Source organism: Oncorhynchus tshawytscha, linkage group LG09 (assembly GCF_018296145.1).
Source record: "Oncorhynchus tshawytscha isolate Ot180627B linkage group LG09, Otsh_v2.0, whole genome shotgun sequence".
Lineage (NCBI taxonomy): Eukaryota > Metazoa > Chordata > Actinopteri > Salmoniformes > Salmonidae > Oncorhynchus > Oncorhynchus tshawytscha.
The window spans coordinates 45,603,709-45,619,222 of NC_056437.1; the positions used below are offsets into that span (position 1 = coordinate 45,603,709).

The window sequence follows — 15,514 nt, forward strand, 5'->3', positions numbered from 1 at the left end:
GGAGCAGGAAGGAAGGATGAGGGACAGCTGTCAATCTCTGTATCGGCATGGGAAGTGGAAACGTGTGTGTGCATGTGTACTCAACTATGCAGGCCAAAACCAACTCGAGGTCTAAATGAATCCAATCCTTATCTGGCCATCAGACCAACAGACAGGTCTCCGACAGGTAGGTGGAGAAGGGCTTTAGTTGCTTGTGCTACTAGGTAGGTAGAGGATATGGGGAGAAGGAACTATAGAAGACTATAAATCTGAAAGGGAGGGGATAGGTTTCAGCCATATGGAAAAAGGTATTCCTAGACATAGCCCTTTGTGGAACTACTACCATTTTTCTTATATCTATCCAATCCTCTTCGATCTACATGAAGCTAGGGGTTAAGGGTTAGGACATGGGTATTCAACTCTTGCCTTACGAAGTCCAGAGGCTGCTGGTTTTCTGTTCTACCTGATAATTAATTGAACACACCTGGTGTCCCAGGTCTAAATCATTCCCTGATTAGAGGGGAACAATGTAAAAAAGTAGTGGAACTGGCTTTGAGGTCCAGAGTTGAGTTTGAAGGGGTTTAGGGGCTAGGGGCTGTTTCTGGGCTGAGCCAAAGCCTATTGCACTATTAACTGTGCAATATGTCTAGTTGTAGCTAAGCCGCTAGCCACTAGGTGATGCTGATGTACCTCCTTGTGTTTTGGCCGGGTGCCTCTTCTTGTTGGGAATGAGACAGTGCAGCTCTGTGTATGACCAGAAGAGTTCACCTCGCAACACATGCTGGGGCACGGAAAAACACATACACACTCGCACAAAATGTACAGTACACACTTAAACTCAAGTTACCCATCGGCAGAAGAGTTTATTGTGTAGACCAGAACCTTTCCCCTCCAAATATCCCCCATCCTTTCCAGCATGGTCCAGTAACAATGGTGGAGATACAACCGGGCCATCCTAGTATAGCTCGTGTGAAAATGGTCTATGCAAGTCAGCTCCCAAAGCCTCCCTTCGACATGGGTGCATACTGTAGCTTACTTTACTGTAGGCCTACTATTTCCTACTGCAGCCTTACTAGCTTACCTCCATTAGAGTCCTGGCCCTGGAGTCCCTCAGCACTCAGAACGTGGACCTGGGTGACCAGCTGGGGGTAACCACACATGCCCGTCCAACACGTCTGTGGGGGCTCATCTAGGTTCAACTCTCTGTTGGGTAGGGAAAGAAAGTGAATATGGGTGTCATTCATTTTGGTGAGAGTAATGGCAGTGGATGACAAATTACGTGAAAAGGGTTCTGGGTCCACTTAGAGAATCAATTCAACTTTATCAACAAGCTAAAAATCCTTTTATAGAAACCCATACAATTCAACTGGTGTGCATGTTAAAGGGATCGGCCACTTTTTTGAAGTAAGTAGTAAACTGCAAAAAATACTTGAGCCCCAAGTGTTGTAAAATACCAAAATGTAATATCCCTTTAACATACACACCAGTTGAATTTGATGGGTTTCTATAAAATGAGGTTTGTTATTTGATCAATTTTAACTGATTCAAATTAGGCAATCCCTATCATAGAAGTACAAAACAATAATGTTCTATTCAATTCTATGATCCCAGTGAACTATCCCTTTGTAAAGGTAAGGAGGTTAAACGGAAGGGGTGTGGGGGTGGGTCTGTATGTTGGCCGGCTGGTTTACTTGCAGTCTGAAGGCACGTCGGTGAAGACCCGCAACAGGAAGTCGCCCTGCTGCCCGGGGTCAAAAGTCGTGGGGATGATGACGTAGCGACCCTCCTTGAGCTCCTTCCTGAGGAAGACGCAGCGCGAGTTGATGTAGATGGAGCCCGCCACCTTCTGCTGGGCCGTGTGCATGCGGTACTTTCTGTTCAGCTCCACCTAGAGGACGGGTGGGGACATGACATCAGGGTCACATTTTAAAGGGAGACGTTCAAGGTAGACATGGCATCATCAGGCAGAGCAGGGATAGAGGCAGAAGCAGGGAGACAGATATAGGAGGTGGAAAGATGGCACATGCAGGGACTGAACCAGGATCCTTACGTCTTATCTTTTATGTCATGAGTAGCAAGGAAGTAAAGAGATGGCAATACCATGAAGTAAAGCATGAAGAGGCAAAAGGAAAAATTCATGTGGAGCGACAGAGTGTGTTCATCTTCCTGTGTATCCATCTGTGTGTGTCCATCTGGGTGTGTGTTAACATCTGCGTATGTGTCTCTTAAACTCGGTGAGTCTGTTCTCGTGTGTGTGTCTTCATCTCTGTGTGTGTGTGTGTGTGTGTGTGTGTGTGTGTGTGTGTGTGTGTGTGTGTGTGTGTGTGTGTGTGTGCCCGCATACCCGGTGAATGTCGAAGCCTATGGCCAGGTTATCTCCTTTGCCCTCTTTGGTGGTGGCTCTTCTCTCCTTCTGCTGCAGGGCTATCAACACCTCATCCTCCACCTTATTCACATCAAACACATACTGCAGAGAGACATAAACACACTAATTAGAACAATCTCCTTAAATCAAATACAGAATATGCAGTACATGCAAAGACACCAACAGAAAAACACAAATAAACTCACACAGTACAAAACACACTCCTACCCAGCCTCCCACCATCCACCCACTTCCACACATCCTCCACCATCATGCACCCCACCTGTGGGTTCTGGAGGAAGGTGGCCTTGTGGTTGATGCATCCCCCAGAGCGGTTCCTCAGAGGGTCTTGGCGGGGGACCCAGGAGCCCCTCATCACTTCCTCCTCCCATGTTTTGTGGATGCTCAGATAAGACGTGTTGATGAGGCGGCACAGGATCAGGTCCGTGAAGTACTGGCAGAAGTCGTCAAACGTCATCCTAGGGTGGAAGGGAGGGAGGGCAAGAGGGAGGGAGGGTATATTTAGGAAAGTGCCACTCAATCAGTTAATAAAATACAGATGAATTAACTAGGGCTGGTTTCCCGGATACAGATTAAGCATAGTCCGGAGCATGCTTTTTAGTCCAGGCCTAGGCTTAATCTGTGTGTGGGTAAATGGCCCCTAATGTTTTAATGGGGTGTGTATGGTGGTCCCTCTCACCAGAATTCTCCGTCATCCTGCACAGTGACGCCCAGCTTCTCTCTCTCACTTTTGCTCACCTTCTTCCACTCCTCTGAGCTGGGGGCATAGACATGAAATTACCTCTTGTTCGACAGTATGACACAAAGGAGATTACAGAGCAAACACACCACTGAAAAACCCTTTGGATTGGAGATTCCCGAAGTTCAGCACCACATGACAACGGACAGCAATTTTCTCAGGAGCAGTCATAGATTAAAACAGGAAGACTTACCCCAGGAAGTAAGAATTGTAGGTATTGGCAATACATAGCAATTGTGTGTGTGCCTACGTGCGTATGAAAATAAACCTCTCTTCTGTTTCTATGAAATTACTGCCAGTTCCACAACTTCTGTGGGACTCTGTGACAAACTTCCACATTAAACAATAAAATTACATTTCTCCAATTGTGATCAAACCCCAGATATATTATACATGCATTCCTATGACTATATGAATGAAAGGAGACGACTCCTTTAATAACACCGCTCAGTCACTTCCCCTTTAAGAAGTAACATCTCTCTCCTTTACCTACTCAATAATTCAGCTGCCTTCATGAGCGAGCCCTACAATCTCTGCTATGTCATACAACCTAGCGATAAACAATAGGACACAACAGGAGGAGGAAGAGAGAAGCTCTTAGTCTTCTCCCCATCCTATTACATGATAAATGCCATAAATTAACTGTTGAGTGTGTGATTTGATTTATTATGTTAGATATTTTTGGGGATTCTATATATTTTTTAAAAAAACTTTAAGGTGACTTAAACGTGTGAACGTGTGCCTTCAAAAATAATAACTGTATTATTATTCTTCTTGACATTTTTTTACCATTCAACCAAGTTTATGTATAACAATACGACTCGTACACATCTGATTAACTCAGTTCCAAACAGTTGAGTTAATGGAATTCACTCCACAATATCATAGTCACTGTACTAACAGCACCCCCGCAGATCTCAGAATGACAGTGTAATGGCTTTCACTTTTTGTCTCCTTCTTCTGCATTATTACTGAAATGTAAAAAACAAATGTAGAGCCTACCCTTAATTTCCCCTCCACATGGTTGTTTTTCTTAAAAGAAAGAAATAAAACAAAAACACACATTCACACATATACATGTACAACAGTTAATTTATGGCATTTATCACCCCCTCCTCCTCCATTTCAGAAGATGGAGGACACCTCTTTCTCCACCTCATTACTCCTACACGGTCTAGTCGTTTCGAGGCAGTAAAGGCACTCTGAATAGGAGAAGCTTTCATTAAGCAGTGTTGTGTACATCGAATTAAAATAAGAATTCTAAATCTAATACTATGGTTGTGTAGTACCACTTCCAGGCCTGAGGAGGCTGTGTTGTGTATTTACCTGTCGCTCCAGGGCCCGCTCCACTCCTTCTCTCCCCAGGGGTTCCTCATGCGGATCATATTGAGCTTCTCTGACTTGAAGAATGCCAGCAGGCCCTGGCCCAGACGCACCTTCTTCACGTCCGTCACTGCGTATGCGTGGCCCTTGACCAGGCCACAGTCTAGCCGTGCCTCCATGTCCTCCACTGTGGTCGCCTAAGAGACAATTAAATCAATTAATTAATTTAGAAATATTTATTTGTGCAGCACATGTCATACACAGAATGTAGCTCAAAGTGCTTGAGTTGTGACAAGGGTTGTGTTCATTAGGGCGTGCGACATGCCTCCAAAATGAAAATGTGCATTCAGACATTTTTTTTTGTATGATGAACAAGCCCCAGTCAAGTTGAACTGAGAATTGGTTTGTTTGAATTGAGCTTGCGGCCTAGATGGCTGGTGCTGTCCCTTGCTACTTGATCATCAAAGTATCATTGAGCACAAGGCCCAGATGTAATGAGCCGGTTTCACAAACAAAGTGTGATGCAATGACAGCAAGGGAGCAACTACTAAGGAGACAGAAGGGGAAAAAAGGATAAAGAAGACAGGAAGGTAATGAGGGAAACCAGGGTCATATTCATTAGTGCACAACGTAACAAAATGTTTTGCAACGGAAAACAAAAATAAGTGTTTTTTATTGGGAAAGGGGAATACCTAGTCAATTGTACAAATGAATGTATTCAACTGAAATGTGTCTTCCACGTTTAACCCAACCCCTCTGCATCAGAGAGGTGTGGGGGCTGCCTTAATCGACATCCATGTCGGATGAGATCATTTAGTCCCTCCCCGTTTCAGTCCATTTTCTTCCATTTGGTGCCTACTAAATATGACCCAGGGGATCCTACATAAAAAACCATACATGACTGTTCCTGCATGCACAAACCCTTCTCATAGACCTCACAGGCTCTCAACTTAAGCATACTTAATTGCGTGCTGATGGGCCATCAACTGTGTATGGGCTTCCCATTGTATTCAAATTGGTTGAGTATGTTGGCTACCAGAACATTCACACCTGGCCAAATGGGAAAGCAGTTGTCTGGACTTCAGAGAGCCGTGGAAGTGAACAAAAAAGTGAACATTGACACCTGGCCCAACGGGAAAGCAATTGTCTGGACTTCAGAGAGCTAGGCTTTTGCTTAGTATGAAAACAATATTTGAGGTAGATTAATAATATTAATAATAATATACAAACATACTGTACAAATCTTAGCTATCATGTCACACATTGTAAGTTTCTAGGACATACCAGTTGTTCACAATTCAACCGAAAGTGGTGGAAGTGAAATGTCTGTCTCCAATGGTAAAAATGAAAGGCAATTCTATTTTACTAGGCAAGTCAGTTAATTCTTATTTTCAATGACAGCCTAGTTAACAGTGGGTTAACTGCCTTGTTCAGGGGCAGAACAACAGATTTGTACCTTGTCAGCTCAGGGATTCAATCTTGCAACCTTTCAGTTACTAGTCCAACACTCTAACCACTAGGCTACCTGCTGCCCCATAAATTGAAAACATTTCTGACTTGAAACTGATAGTTGGATGAAAATATACTAAATTGACAAAAATATTTTCATTTTAGATTTTAGCCATGTCATATTGACCAAAAGCAGAGTAAACAAAATGCATATATTTTATATGATACTTTTAGCATTCAAAATAATTAATTACTTTTTTCATTTCTCTAAGATATTATCTTATTTGTACTTGATGTAAAGAAGTGACATTTCATATCACTATGTGAATGTGTGTAAATACCATATAAAATACCATAAAAGTTTAGGTAAGGGGTTAATTGTAGCAAATGTTACGATTAACCCCCTTTACAAATCAGAGTCTAATCTGAGTCTAATGAGAAAAAACAACTAACGATTGTCATCAATTAAATCAATCAAAATACCTCTTCTTAACTGATAAAAATGATGTCTGATTAGATAGATCGGGAATGTTCGGCACGTCAATAATCAAGAAAGAGAGGTGGCAAGAATATTTAGAATTCGGCCTGAACATCATTTAAAATAAAAAATAATAGGCAACTACCTTATTCTGCCTCGGTCCATAGGCTCTGTGGAAGACGTGCTTTGAGCATTTGCTACCACACACATCCTTTTTCAAACCATGCTTACAAAAAACAGCGAAGGGGGGGAGAAGACAAAAAGCAATTAGGCTTGGAGTCTGGGGAGAGATGCACGAGTGTGGCTTTTAAGATGCCTTTGTTGCATTCCTAAATCAGACCTCCTCACAACAAAAAGCCTGTGCGTAGTCAAGCATTTTTATAATGTTGCCAGGACGTTACAACCATAACCAAACAACAACCAAAAAGTCATGGGTCATGTCCGAGGAATTAAGGACTAGGGTTTTCGGTGCGGTCAGGGCCGTTCCTCTAGCTGACGCGTTTGTTTAGCCATTATATATTTTTTCCGTGTCCGTGTCCATTCGGTTGTTATTGTTCCGTACTAGAGCCTAATCAAAACTCATGAATATAAAACGCCTATCGCTGCCAGTTGAGCTAGTGTACTTGATTCGGAATCACACAATGTTGGACTGTAAATGAGTTGTCGTGCAGGAGTGGACGAGCGCAGACAATCAAAAGGGGGACTCAGTGCCTGTGTTCCAAATGTGCAACTTATTACCTTTACAGAGTACTACTTTCAAATCAAATCAAATTTTATTTGACACATACACATGGTTAGCAGATTTTAATGCGAGTGTAGCGAAATGCTTGTGCTTCTAGTTCCGACAATGCAGTAATAACGAACAAGTAATCTAACTAACAATTCCAAAAAACTACTGTCTTATACACAGTGTAAGGGGATAAAGAATATGTACATAAGGATATATGAATGAGTGATGGTACAGAGCAGCATAGGCAAGATACAGTAGATGATATCGAGTACAGTATATACATATGAGATGAGTATGTAAACCAAGTGGCATAGTTAAAGTGGCTAGTGATACATAAGGATGCAGTCGATGATATAGAGTACAGTATCTACGTATGCATATGAGATGAATAATGTAGGGTAAGTAACATTATATAAGGTAGCATTGTTTAAAGTGGCTAGTGATATATTTACATCATTTCCCATCAATTCCCATTATTAAAGTGGCTGGAGTAGAGTCAGTGTCATTGACAGTGTGTTGGCAGTAGCCACTCAATGTTAGTGGTGGCTGTTTAACAGTCTGATGGCCTTGAGATAGAAGCTGTTTTTCAGTCTCTCGGTCCCAGCTTTGATGCACCTGTACTGACCTCGCCTTCTGGATGACAGCGGGGTGAACAGGCAGTGGCTCGGGTGGTTGATGTCCTTGATGATCTTTATGGCCTTCCTGTAGCATCGGGTGGTGTAGGTGTCCTGGAGGGCAGGTAGTTTGCCCCCGGTGATGCGTTGTGCAGACCTCACTACCCTCTGGAGAGCCTTACGGTTGAGGGCGGTGCAGTTGCCATACCAGGCGGTGATACAGCCCGCCAGGATGCTCTCGATTGTGCATCTGTAGAAGTTTGTGAGTGCTTTTGGTGACAAGCCGAATTTCTTCAGCCTCCTGAGGTTGAAGAGGCGCTGCTGCGCCTTCCTCACGATGCTGTCTGTGTGAGTGGACCAATTCAGTTTGTCTGTGATGTGTATGCCGAGGAACTTAAAACTTGCTACCCTCTCCACTACTGTTCCATTGATGTGGATGGGGGTGTTCCCTCTGCTGTTTCCTGAAGTCCACAATCATCTCCTTAGTTTTGTTGACGTTGAGTGTGAGGTTATTTTCCTGACACCACACTCCGAGGGCCCTCACTCACCTCCTCCCTGTAGGCCGTCTCGTCGTTGTTGGTAATCAAGCCTACCACTGTTGTGTCGTCCGCAAACTTGATGATTGAGTTGGAGGCGTGCGTGGCCACGCAGTCGTGGGTGAACAGGGAGTACAGGAGAGGGCTCAGAACGCACCCTTGTGGGGCCCCAGTGTTGAGGATCAGCGGGGAGGAGATGTTGTTGCCTACCCTCACCACCTGGGGGTGGCCCGTCAGGAAGTCCAGTACCCAGTTGCACAGGGCGGGGTCGAGACCCAGGGTCTCGAGCTTGATGACGAGCTTGGAGGGTACTATGGTGTTGAATGCCGAGCTGTAGTCGATGAACAGCATTCTCACGTAGGTATTCCTCTTGTCCAGATGGGTTAGGGCAGTGTGCAGTGTGGTTGAGAATGCATCGTCTGTGGACCTATTTGGGCGGTAAGCAAATTGGAGTGGGTCAAGGGTGTCAGGTAGGGTGGAGGTGATATGGTCCTTGACTAGTCTCTCAAAGCACTTCATGATGACGGATGTGAGTGCTACGGGGCGGTAGTCGTTTAGCTCAGTTACCTTAGCTTTCTTGGGAACAGGAACAATGGTGGCCCTCTTGAAGCATGTGGGAACAGCAGACTGGTATAGGGATTGATTGAATATGTCCGTAAACACACCGGCCAGCTGGTCTGCGCATGCTCTGAGGGCGCGGCTGGGGATGCCGTCTGGGCCTGCAGCCTTGCGAGGGTTAACACGTTTAAATGTCTTACTCACTTCGGCTGCAGTGAAGGAGAGACCGCATGTTTTCGTTGCAGGCCGTGTCAGTGGCACTGTATTGTCCTCAAAGCGGGCAAAAAGTTATTTAGTCTGCCTGGGAGCAAGACATCCTGGTCCGTGACTGGGCTGGGTTTCTTCCTGTAGTCCGTGATTGACTGTAGACCCTGCCACATGCCTCTTGTGTCTGAGCCGTTGAATTGAGATTCTACTTTGTCTCTGTACTGGCTCTGTACTGGCTTGTTTGATAGCCTTGCGGAGGGAATAGCTGCACTGTTTGTATTCAGTCATGTCACCAGACACCTTGCCCTGATTAAAAGCAGTGGTTCGCGCCTTCAGTTTCACACAAATGCTGCCATCAATCCACGGTTTCTGGTTAGGGAATGTTTTAATCGTTGCTATGGGAACGACATCTTCAACGCACGTTCTAATGAACTCGCACACCGAATCAGCGTATTCGTCAATGTTGTTGTCTGACGCAATACGAAACATCTCCCTGTCCACGTGATGGAAGCAGTCTTGGAGTGTGGAGTCAGCTTGGTCGGACCAGCGTTGGACAGACCTCAGCGTGGGAGCCTCTTGTTTTAGTTTCTGTCTGTAGGCAGGGATCAACAAAATGGAGTCGTGGTCAGCTTTTCCGAAAGGGGGCGGGGCAGGGCCTTATATGCGTCGCGGAAGTTAGAGTAACAATGATCCAGGGTCTTTCCACCCCTGGTTGCGCAATCGATATGCTGATAAAATTTAGGGAGTCTTGTTTTCAGATTAGCCTTGTTAAAATCCCCAGCTACAATGAATGCAGCCTCCGGATAAATCGTTTCCAGTTTGCAGAGAGTTAAATAAAGTTCGTTCAGAGCCATCGATGTGTCTGCTTGGGGGGATATATACGGCTGTGATTATAATCAAAGAGAATTCTCTTGGTAGATAATGCGGTCTACATTTGATTGTGAGGAATTCTAAATCAGGTGAACAGAAGGATTTGAGTTCCTGTATGTTTCTTTCATCACACCATGTCACGTTGGCCATGAGGCATACGCCCCGCCCCTCTTCTTACCAGAAAGATGTTTGTTTCTGTCGGCGCGATGCGTGGAGAAACCCGCTGGCTGCACCGCTTCGGATAGCGTCTCTCCAGTTAGCCATGTTTCCGTGAAGCATAGAACGTTACAGTCTCTGATGTCCCTCTGGAATGCTACCCTTGCTCGGATTTCATCAACCTTGTTGTCAAGAGACTGGACATTGGCAAGAAGAATGCTAGGGAGTGGTGCACGGTGTGCCCGTCTCCGGAGTCTGACCAGAAGACCGCTTCGTTTCCCTCTTTTTCTGAGTCGTCTTTTTGGGTCGCTGCATGTAATCCACTCTGTTGTCCTGGTTGTAAGGCAGAACACAGGATCCGCGTCGCGAAAAACATATTCTTGGTCGTACTGATGGTGAGTTGACGCTGATCTTATATTCAGTAGTTCTTCTCGGCTGTATGTAATGAAACCTAAGATGACCTGGGGTACTAGTGTAAGAAATAACACGTAAAAAAACAAAAAACTGCATAGTTTCCTAGGAACGCGAAGCGAGGCGGCCATCTCTGTCGGCGCCGGAAGTAGATCCATAGGGTTCTGGTCAAGGGAGTAGGGTGCCATATGGGACGCAGTCAGTGGCTGCCCGGAGGAGAGTGGAACTCGTACAAATGGAGCTCCCAACAGCAGATGTTGCGTATTGATGAACAGATGAATAGACGGACTGACGGATAGACAGATAAACAACAAACAGATTGAGGATGACAGGTAGATGGATGGATAGAGAAGAGGACGGTATTTGCATTCTGAAAGTGTATATGCACTCATACAAATTCAAGTCCCATCAGCAGAGAGAAAGCCTTGTATGATTACATTGATAGATGATAGATAGATGGATAATCACAAAGGATTACATTTTCGTCTTGCAAATGTAGACTTTGCATGAGCCAACTAACCACAACTTTCGAAATAGACGGGATGGCACATTATCATGGCGATTGCCAAACCCTGTAATTTGCGATTTATGTTGCAATTTTTTGGTGTTCCAAATAGCACAAGGCAGAAAAAAAAAATTGCAATGGAAAACAGGAAGTACAGGCAGTACCTCCCTGTTTTCAAAGCATTTTTTCTCATGTTTTGTATTGAACCTGACCTAGATCTCCTAACTGACCCCCTGGCTGCCCCTGATCCAAAATGGCTGCCTAGTACAGCTCTTCCCCCTGAGTGACTCACCCGGATGGAGCAGCTGATGAGGCCGTCCCGGTTGTGGACCTTCAGCACCCTCTCAAACAGCTGGTTGCGGGCCACCTCGTCAGTGGCCATCTGGCCCTCCAGCAGGTCCATGGGCTCCGACACGCCCCCTGTAAAGTCCACCAGGGCATCCGCTGTGTTCCCGCCATCCAGGGCCTCGTAGCAGCCGTACACTCTGCAGGGACAGGTCGAGGAAGAGGAGGAGGAAAAAATGTATGAGTTAATCTGTAGTCAAATATCTCTCTATCTACAGTGCACAGTTGACAACAGAATGACAACTGAACCTCTTGTTTGACTCCATATCTCAAGATGTGACTCCACATCTCAAATCATAAAGACAGTGGCTAGTAGATACAGTATCTTGAATCAGTTAAAATAGTGACAGACAATAATAAGCCTAATTCTAAGACATTAAAGGCTTATACATGCTTATAAGATGTTATAAAGCATTATACCTACAGGCGTTAAGTAAAGCATTACCAATTGAAAATATTTATTTACCTGAGTGAGTGAGTGCATCCTTGTTCTAAAGATTTTTTCTGCATTCCTCAAATACTGGGAGAGTAAAACATACAGTAGCATTTGATCCTATTCAAGATGATATTCCCCAGGGCTACTGGGGCTGCTACAGTACTGTATCTCTTTATCCCTGCCCCTAGGTGTTCATTACATATTAATGTTGTATTTTACCATGACTGTATTACACATTGTCCAATTGGGACAACAAATTGATTGATTGCTTGATGGATGGATGGATTGAATGTTTAAAACATTTTCCAACCAGACTGTACTACACATTTCCCAATTTGGACAATAAAGCCATTGACAGATTGATTGATTAATTGACTAACTTGGCATAGGCCTTCTCCACCAGTGCGCTCCAGAACTCGTTGCTGTCATCCGAGTGGCAGTAGACCAGCTGGTTGTCCACCGTGGGAAGCCGGTCGTCGATCACCACATCCACCCACTCACCGAAGCGCCAGAAGCGGAAGTGGAAGATCCCGGCGTACGACTCGGGTGTCTCCGTGTCCCACTCCTGCTCTTTCCAGTCTGGGATGACCTGAAGGGAGGGAGGGAGGGGGGTGGAGCAGAGGGAGAGGTCGGAGAAGGAGGGGGTGGATGGAGATGAAAGTGGGAAAGAGAGAGGGAAAGGTTGGGAAAAGGGCGGAGGGGGTGAAAGAGGGAGTGGGTGTGGGTAGGCAGGACGCGTAGAGGGAGGAGGGGGAGGAAAAAGAGAGTCAGAGTTATGCAAGCCAAACGAACAAGCCGCGTGTCGGCCGAACTCGTAAATACCACACCCTCTTGTGAGTGAGCCTGTGATCCCTGCTGGACATACCTCGTCTCCAACTTGTTACCCCCGGCTGGCCCGCTGCGTTCCGGAGGATTAAGGGAATAAATGTAGTGTATCACCTGGGCTCTGGCAAGTATACATCCAGAGGAGGAAGAATACATGGAACAGGACAGAGGGACGGGGAATGATTAGAGCTGCAATGAAGTACCAGCCAGTCATCCCCTTCCCGGGGGCTCCCCCTCGGACTGCGATGGGCTGGCTGGGGGGCAAACAAGACCGCACTTAGCCCCCTCGCCCACCCACCCAAAATACCCATCAGCCATCAGGGCTAAACAGGAAGTGTAGTAATGAGACGCCACATAATGAAGGTGTACTGCGGAGTGCAGAGGGCTAAACTTGATGGAAATGAACCACTGTTCCTCCACTGCCCTTGGAGATACATGCTGGGGAGTGGTGGACTAAGAGCCCTGGTCGGTGGGTCAGTTCTGGCAGGGTGGTTTTGATGGAACCTTTGTTCTGCAGATCAAAGGGCTGTTCTGTGTGTGTGTGTGTGTGTGTGTGTGTGTGTGTGTGTGTGTAGCAGCTCCTTTAAGAGGAGAGGATAAAAAACAATACTGCACCATAGAAACCCCAAGTCATGTGAGAGCCCTTAGGAAGCCAGTGACATAGAGAGAAAGAGAGGGGGGTGAAGGAAAGAGAGAGTGAGAACGAGGGAGGGGGGGTATCTATCTAGGGTTTCATCCAGAACATAATAAAGCTCTATAATAACTTTACTCTTCCTGCAAAGGATGGACTGGACTCTGGCCAGAAACAGCAGAAACCCCATCCTCCCTCTGCCTAATGTTCTGAACATTGCAGATAGAAATATATCAGGTAGAACATAGTCGTATGAAAAAGTTTGGGCACCCCTCTGAGGCTGCATAATAATGGACTCTGTCGTCACAGAAAATGATCACAGTGGCATGCCATTAATTTTCTAATAAAAGCTGAGTACTGGAGAATTGTCCAGACAAAGGTTTTAGTGTAGCAATATTATGTTGTATGAAATTAAATCAGATGTGAAAAATAGGCTATGCAAAAATGTGGGCACCCTTGTCATTCTGTTGATTTGAATACCTGTAACTACTTAGCACTGATTAATTGGAACACACAATTGGTTTGGTGAGCTCATTAAGCCTTAAACTTCATAGACAAGTGCATCCAATCATGAGAAACGGTATTTAAGGTGGCCAATTGCAAGTTGTTATTCTCTTTGACTCTCCTTTGAAGAGTGGCAACATGGGGGCCTCAAAACAACTCTCAAATGACCTGAAAACAAAGATTGTTCAACATTATGGTTTAGAGGAAGGCTACAAAAAGCTATCGCTGAGATTTAAGCTGTCAGTGTCCACTGTGAGGAACATAGTGAGGAAATGGAAGACCACAGGCACAGTTCTTGTTTAAGGCCAGAAGTGGCAGGCCAAGTAAAATATCGGAGAGGCAAAGGCAAAGGATGGTGAGAATGGTCAAAAACAGCCCACAGACATCCTCCAAAGACCTACATTATCATCTCGCTGCAGATGGTGTCACTGTGCATCGTTCAACAATTTAGCGCACTTTGCACAAGGAGAAGCTGAATGGGAGAGTGATGCGGAAGAAGCCTTTTCTGCCCACACGCCACAAACAGAGTCGCTTGAGGTATGCAAACGCACATTTGGACAAGCCAGCTTCATTTTGGAATAAGGTGCTGTGGACTGATGAAACAAAGATTGAGTTATTTGGTCATAACAAGGGATGTTATGCATGGCAGCAAAAGAACACAGCGTTCCAAGAAAAACACTTGCTACCCACAGTACAATTTGGTGGGGGTTCCATCATGCTGTGGGGCTGTGTGGCCAGTGCCAGTACTGGGAATCTTGTTAAAGTTGAGGGTCGCATGGATTCCACTCAATATCAGCAGATTCTTGGGAATAATGTTGAAGAATCAGTCACAAAGTTGAAGTTACGCCGGGGCTGGATATTTCAACAAGACAACGACCCAAAACACTGCTCAAAATCTACCCAGGCATTTATGCAGAGGAACAAGTACAACGTTCTGGAATGGCCATCTCAGTCCCCAGACCTGAATATCATTGAGAATCTGTGGGTTGATTTGAAGCGGGCTGTCCATGCTCGGCAACCATCAAACCTAACTGAACTGGAGATGTTTTGTAAGGAGGAATGGTCCAAAATACCTTCATCCAGAATCCAGACACTCATTAGAGGCTATGGGAAGCGTATAGAGGCTGTTATTTTAGCAAAAGGAGGCTCTACTAAATATTGATGTGATTTTTCTATTGGGGTGCCCAAATTTATGCACCTGTCTAATTTTGTTTTGATGCATATTGCACATTTTCTGTTAATCCAATAAACCTCATTTCACTACTGAAATACACTGCTCAAAAAAATAAAGGGAACACTTAAACAACACAATGTAACTCCAAGTCAATCACACTTCTGTGAAATCAAATTGTCCACTTAGGAAGCAACACTGATTGACAATAAATTTCACAAGCTGTTGTGCAAATGGAATAGACAACAGGTGGAAATTATAGGCAATTAGCAAGACACCCCCAATAAAGGAGTGGTTCTGCAGGTGGTGACCACAGACCACTTCTCAGTTCCTATGATTCCTGGCTGATGTTTTGATCACTTTTGAATGCTGGCGGTGCTTTCACTCTAGTGGTAGCATGAGACGGAGTCTACAACCCACACAAGTGGCTCAGGTAGTGCAGCTCATCCAGGATGGCACATCAATGCGAGCTGTGGCAAGAAGGTTTGCTGTGTCTATCAGCGTAGTGTCCAGAGCATGGAGGCGCTACCAGGAGACAGGCCAGTACATCAAGAGACGTGGAGGAGGCCGTAGGAGGGCAACAACCCAGCAGCAGGACCGCTACCTCCGCATTTGTGCAAGGAGGAGCAGGAGGAGCACTGCCAGAGCCCTGCAAAATTAC

General features: G+C 45.3%; 1 protein-coding gene across 1 annotated transcript in view; it reads right to left on the reverse strand.

Annotated features, from left to right (window-relative positions):
• Window positions 1-15,514, reverse strand: part of LOC112258025 (calpain-5-like) — a 58,813-nt gene that overhangs the window by 3,632 nt on the left and 39,667 nt on the right. Inside the window, exons 4-11 of the mRNA XM_024432077.2 lie at window positions 12,103-12,311; window positions 11,234-11,426; window positions 4,431-4,624; window positions 3,045-3,122; window positions 2,628-2,823; window positions 2,324-2,446; window positions 1,671-1,867; window positions 1,061-1,182 (exon numbers count right to left, since the gene is read on the reverse strand). Of these exons, the coding sequence (XP_024287845.1) occupies window positions 1,061-1,182; window positions 1,671-1,867; window positions 2,324-2,446; window positions 2,628-2,823; window positions 3,045-3,122; window positions 4,431-4,624; window positions 11,234-11,426; window positions 12,103-12,311 (1,312 nt within the window). The remainder of the gene's footprint in view (window positions 1-1,060; window positions 1,183-1,670; window positions 1,868-2,323; window positions 2,447-2,627; window positions 2,824-3,044; window positions 3,123-4,430; window positions 4,625-11,233; window positions 11,427-12,102; window positions 12,312-15,514) is intronic.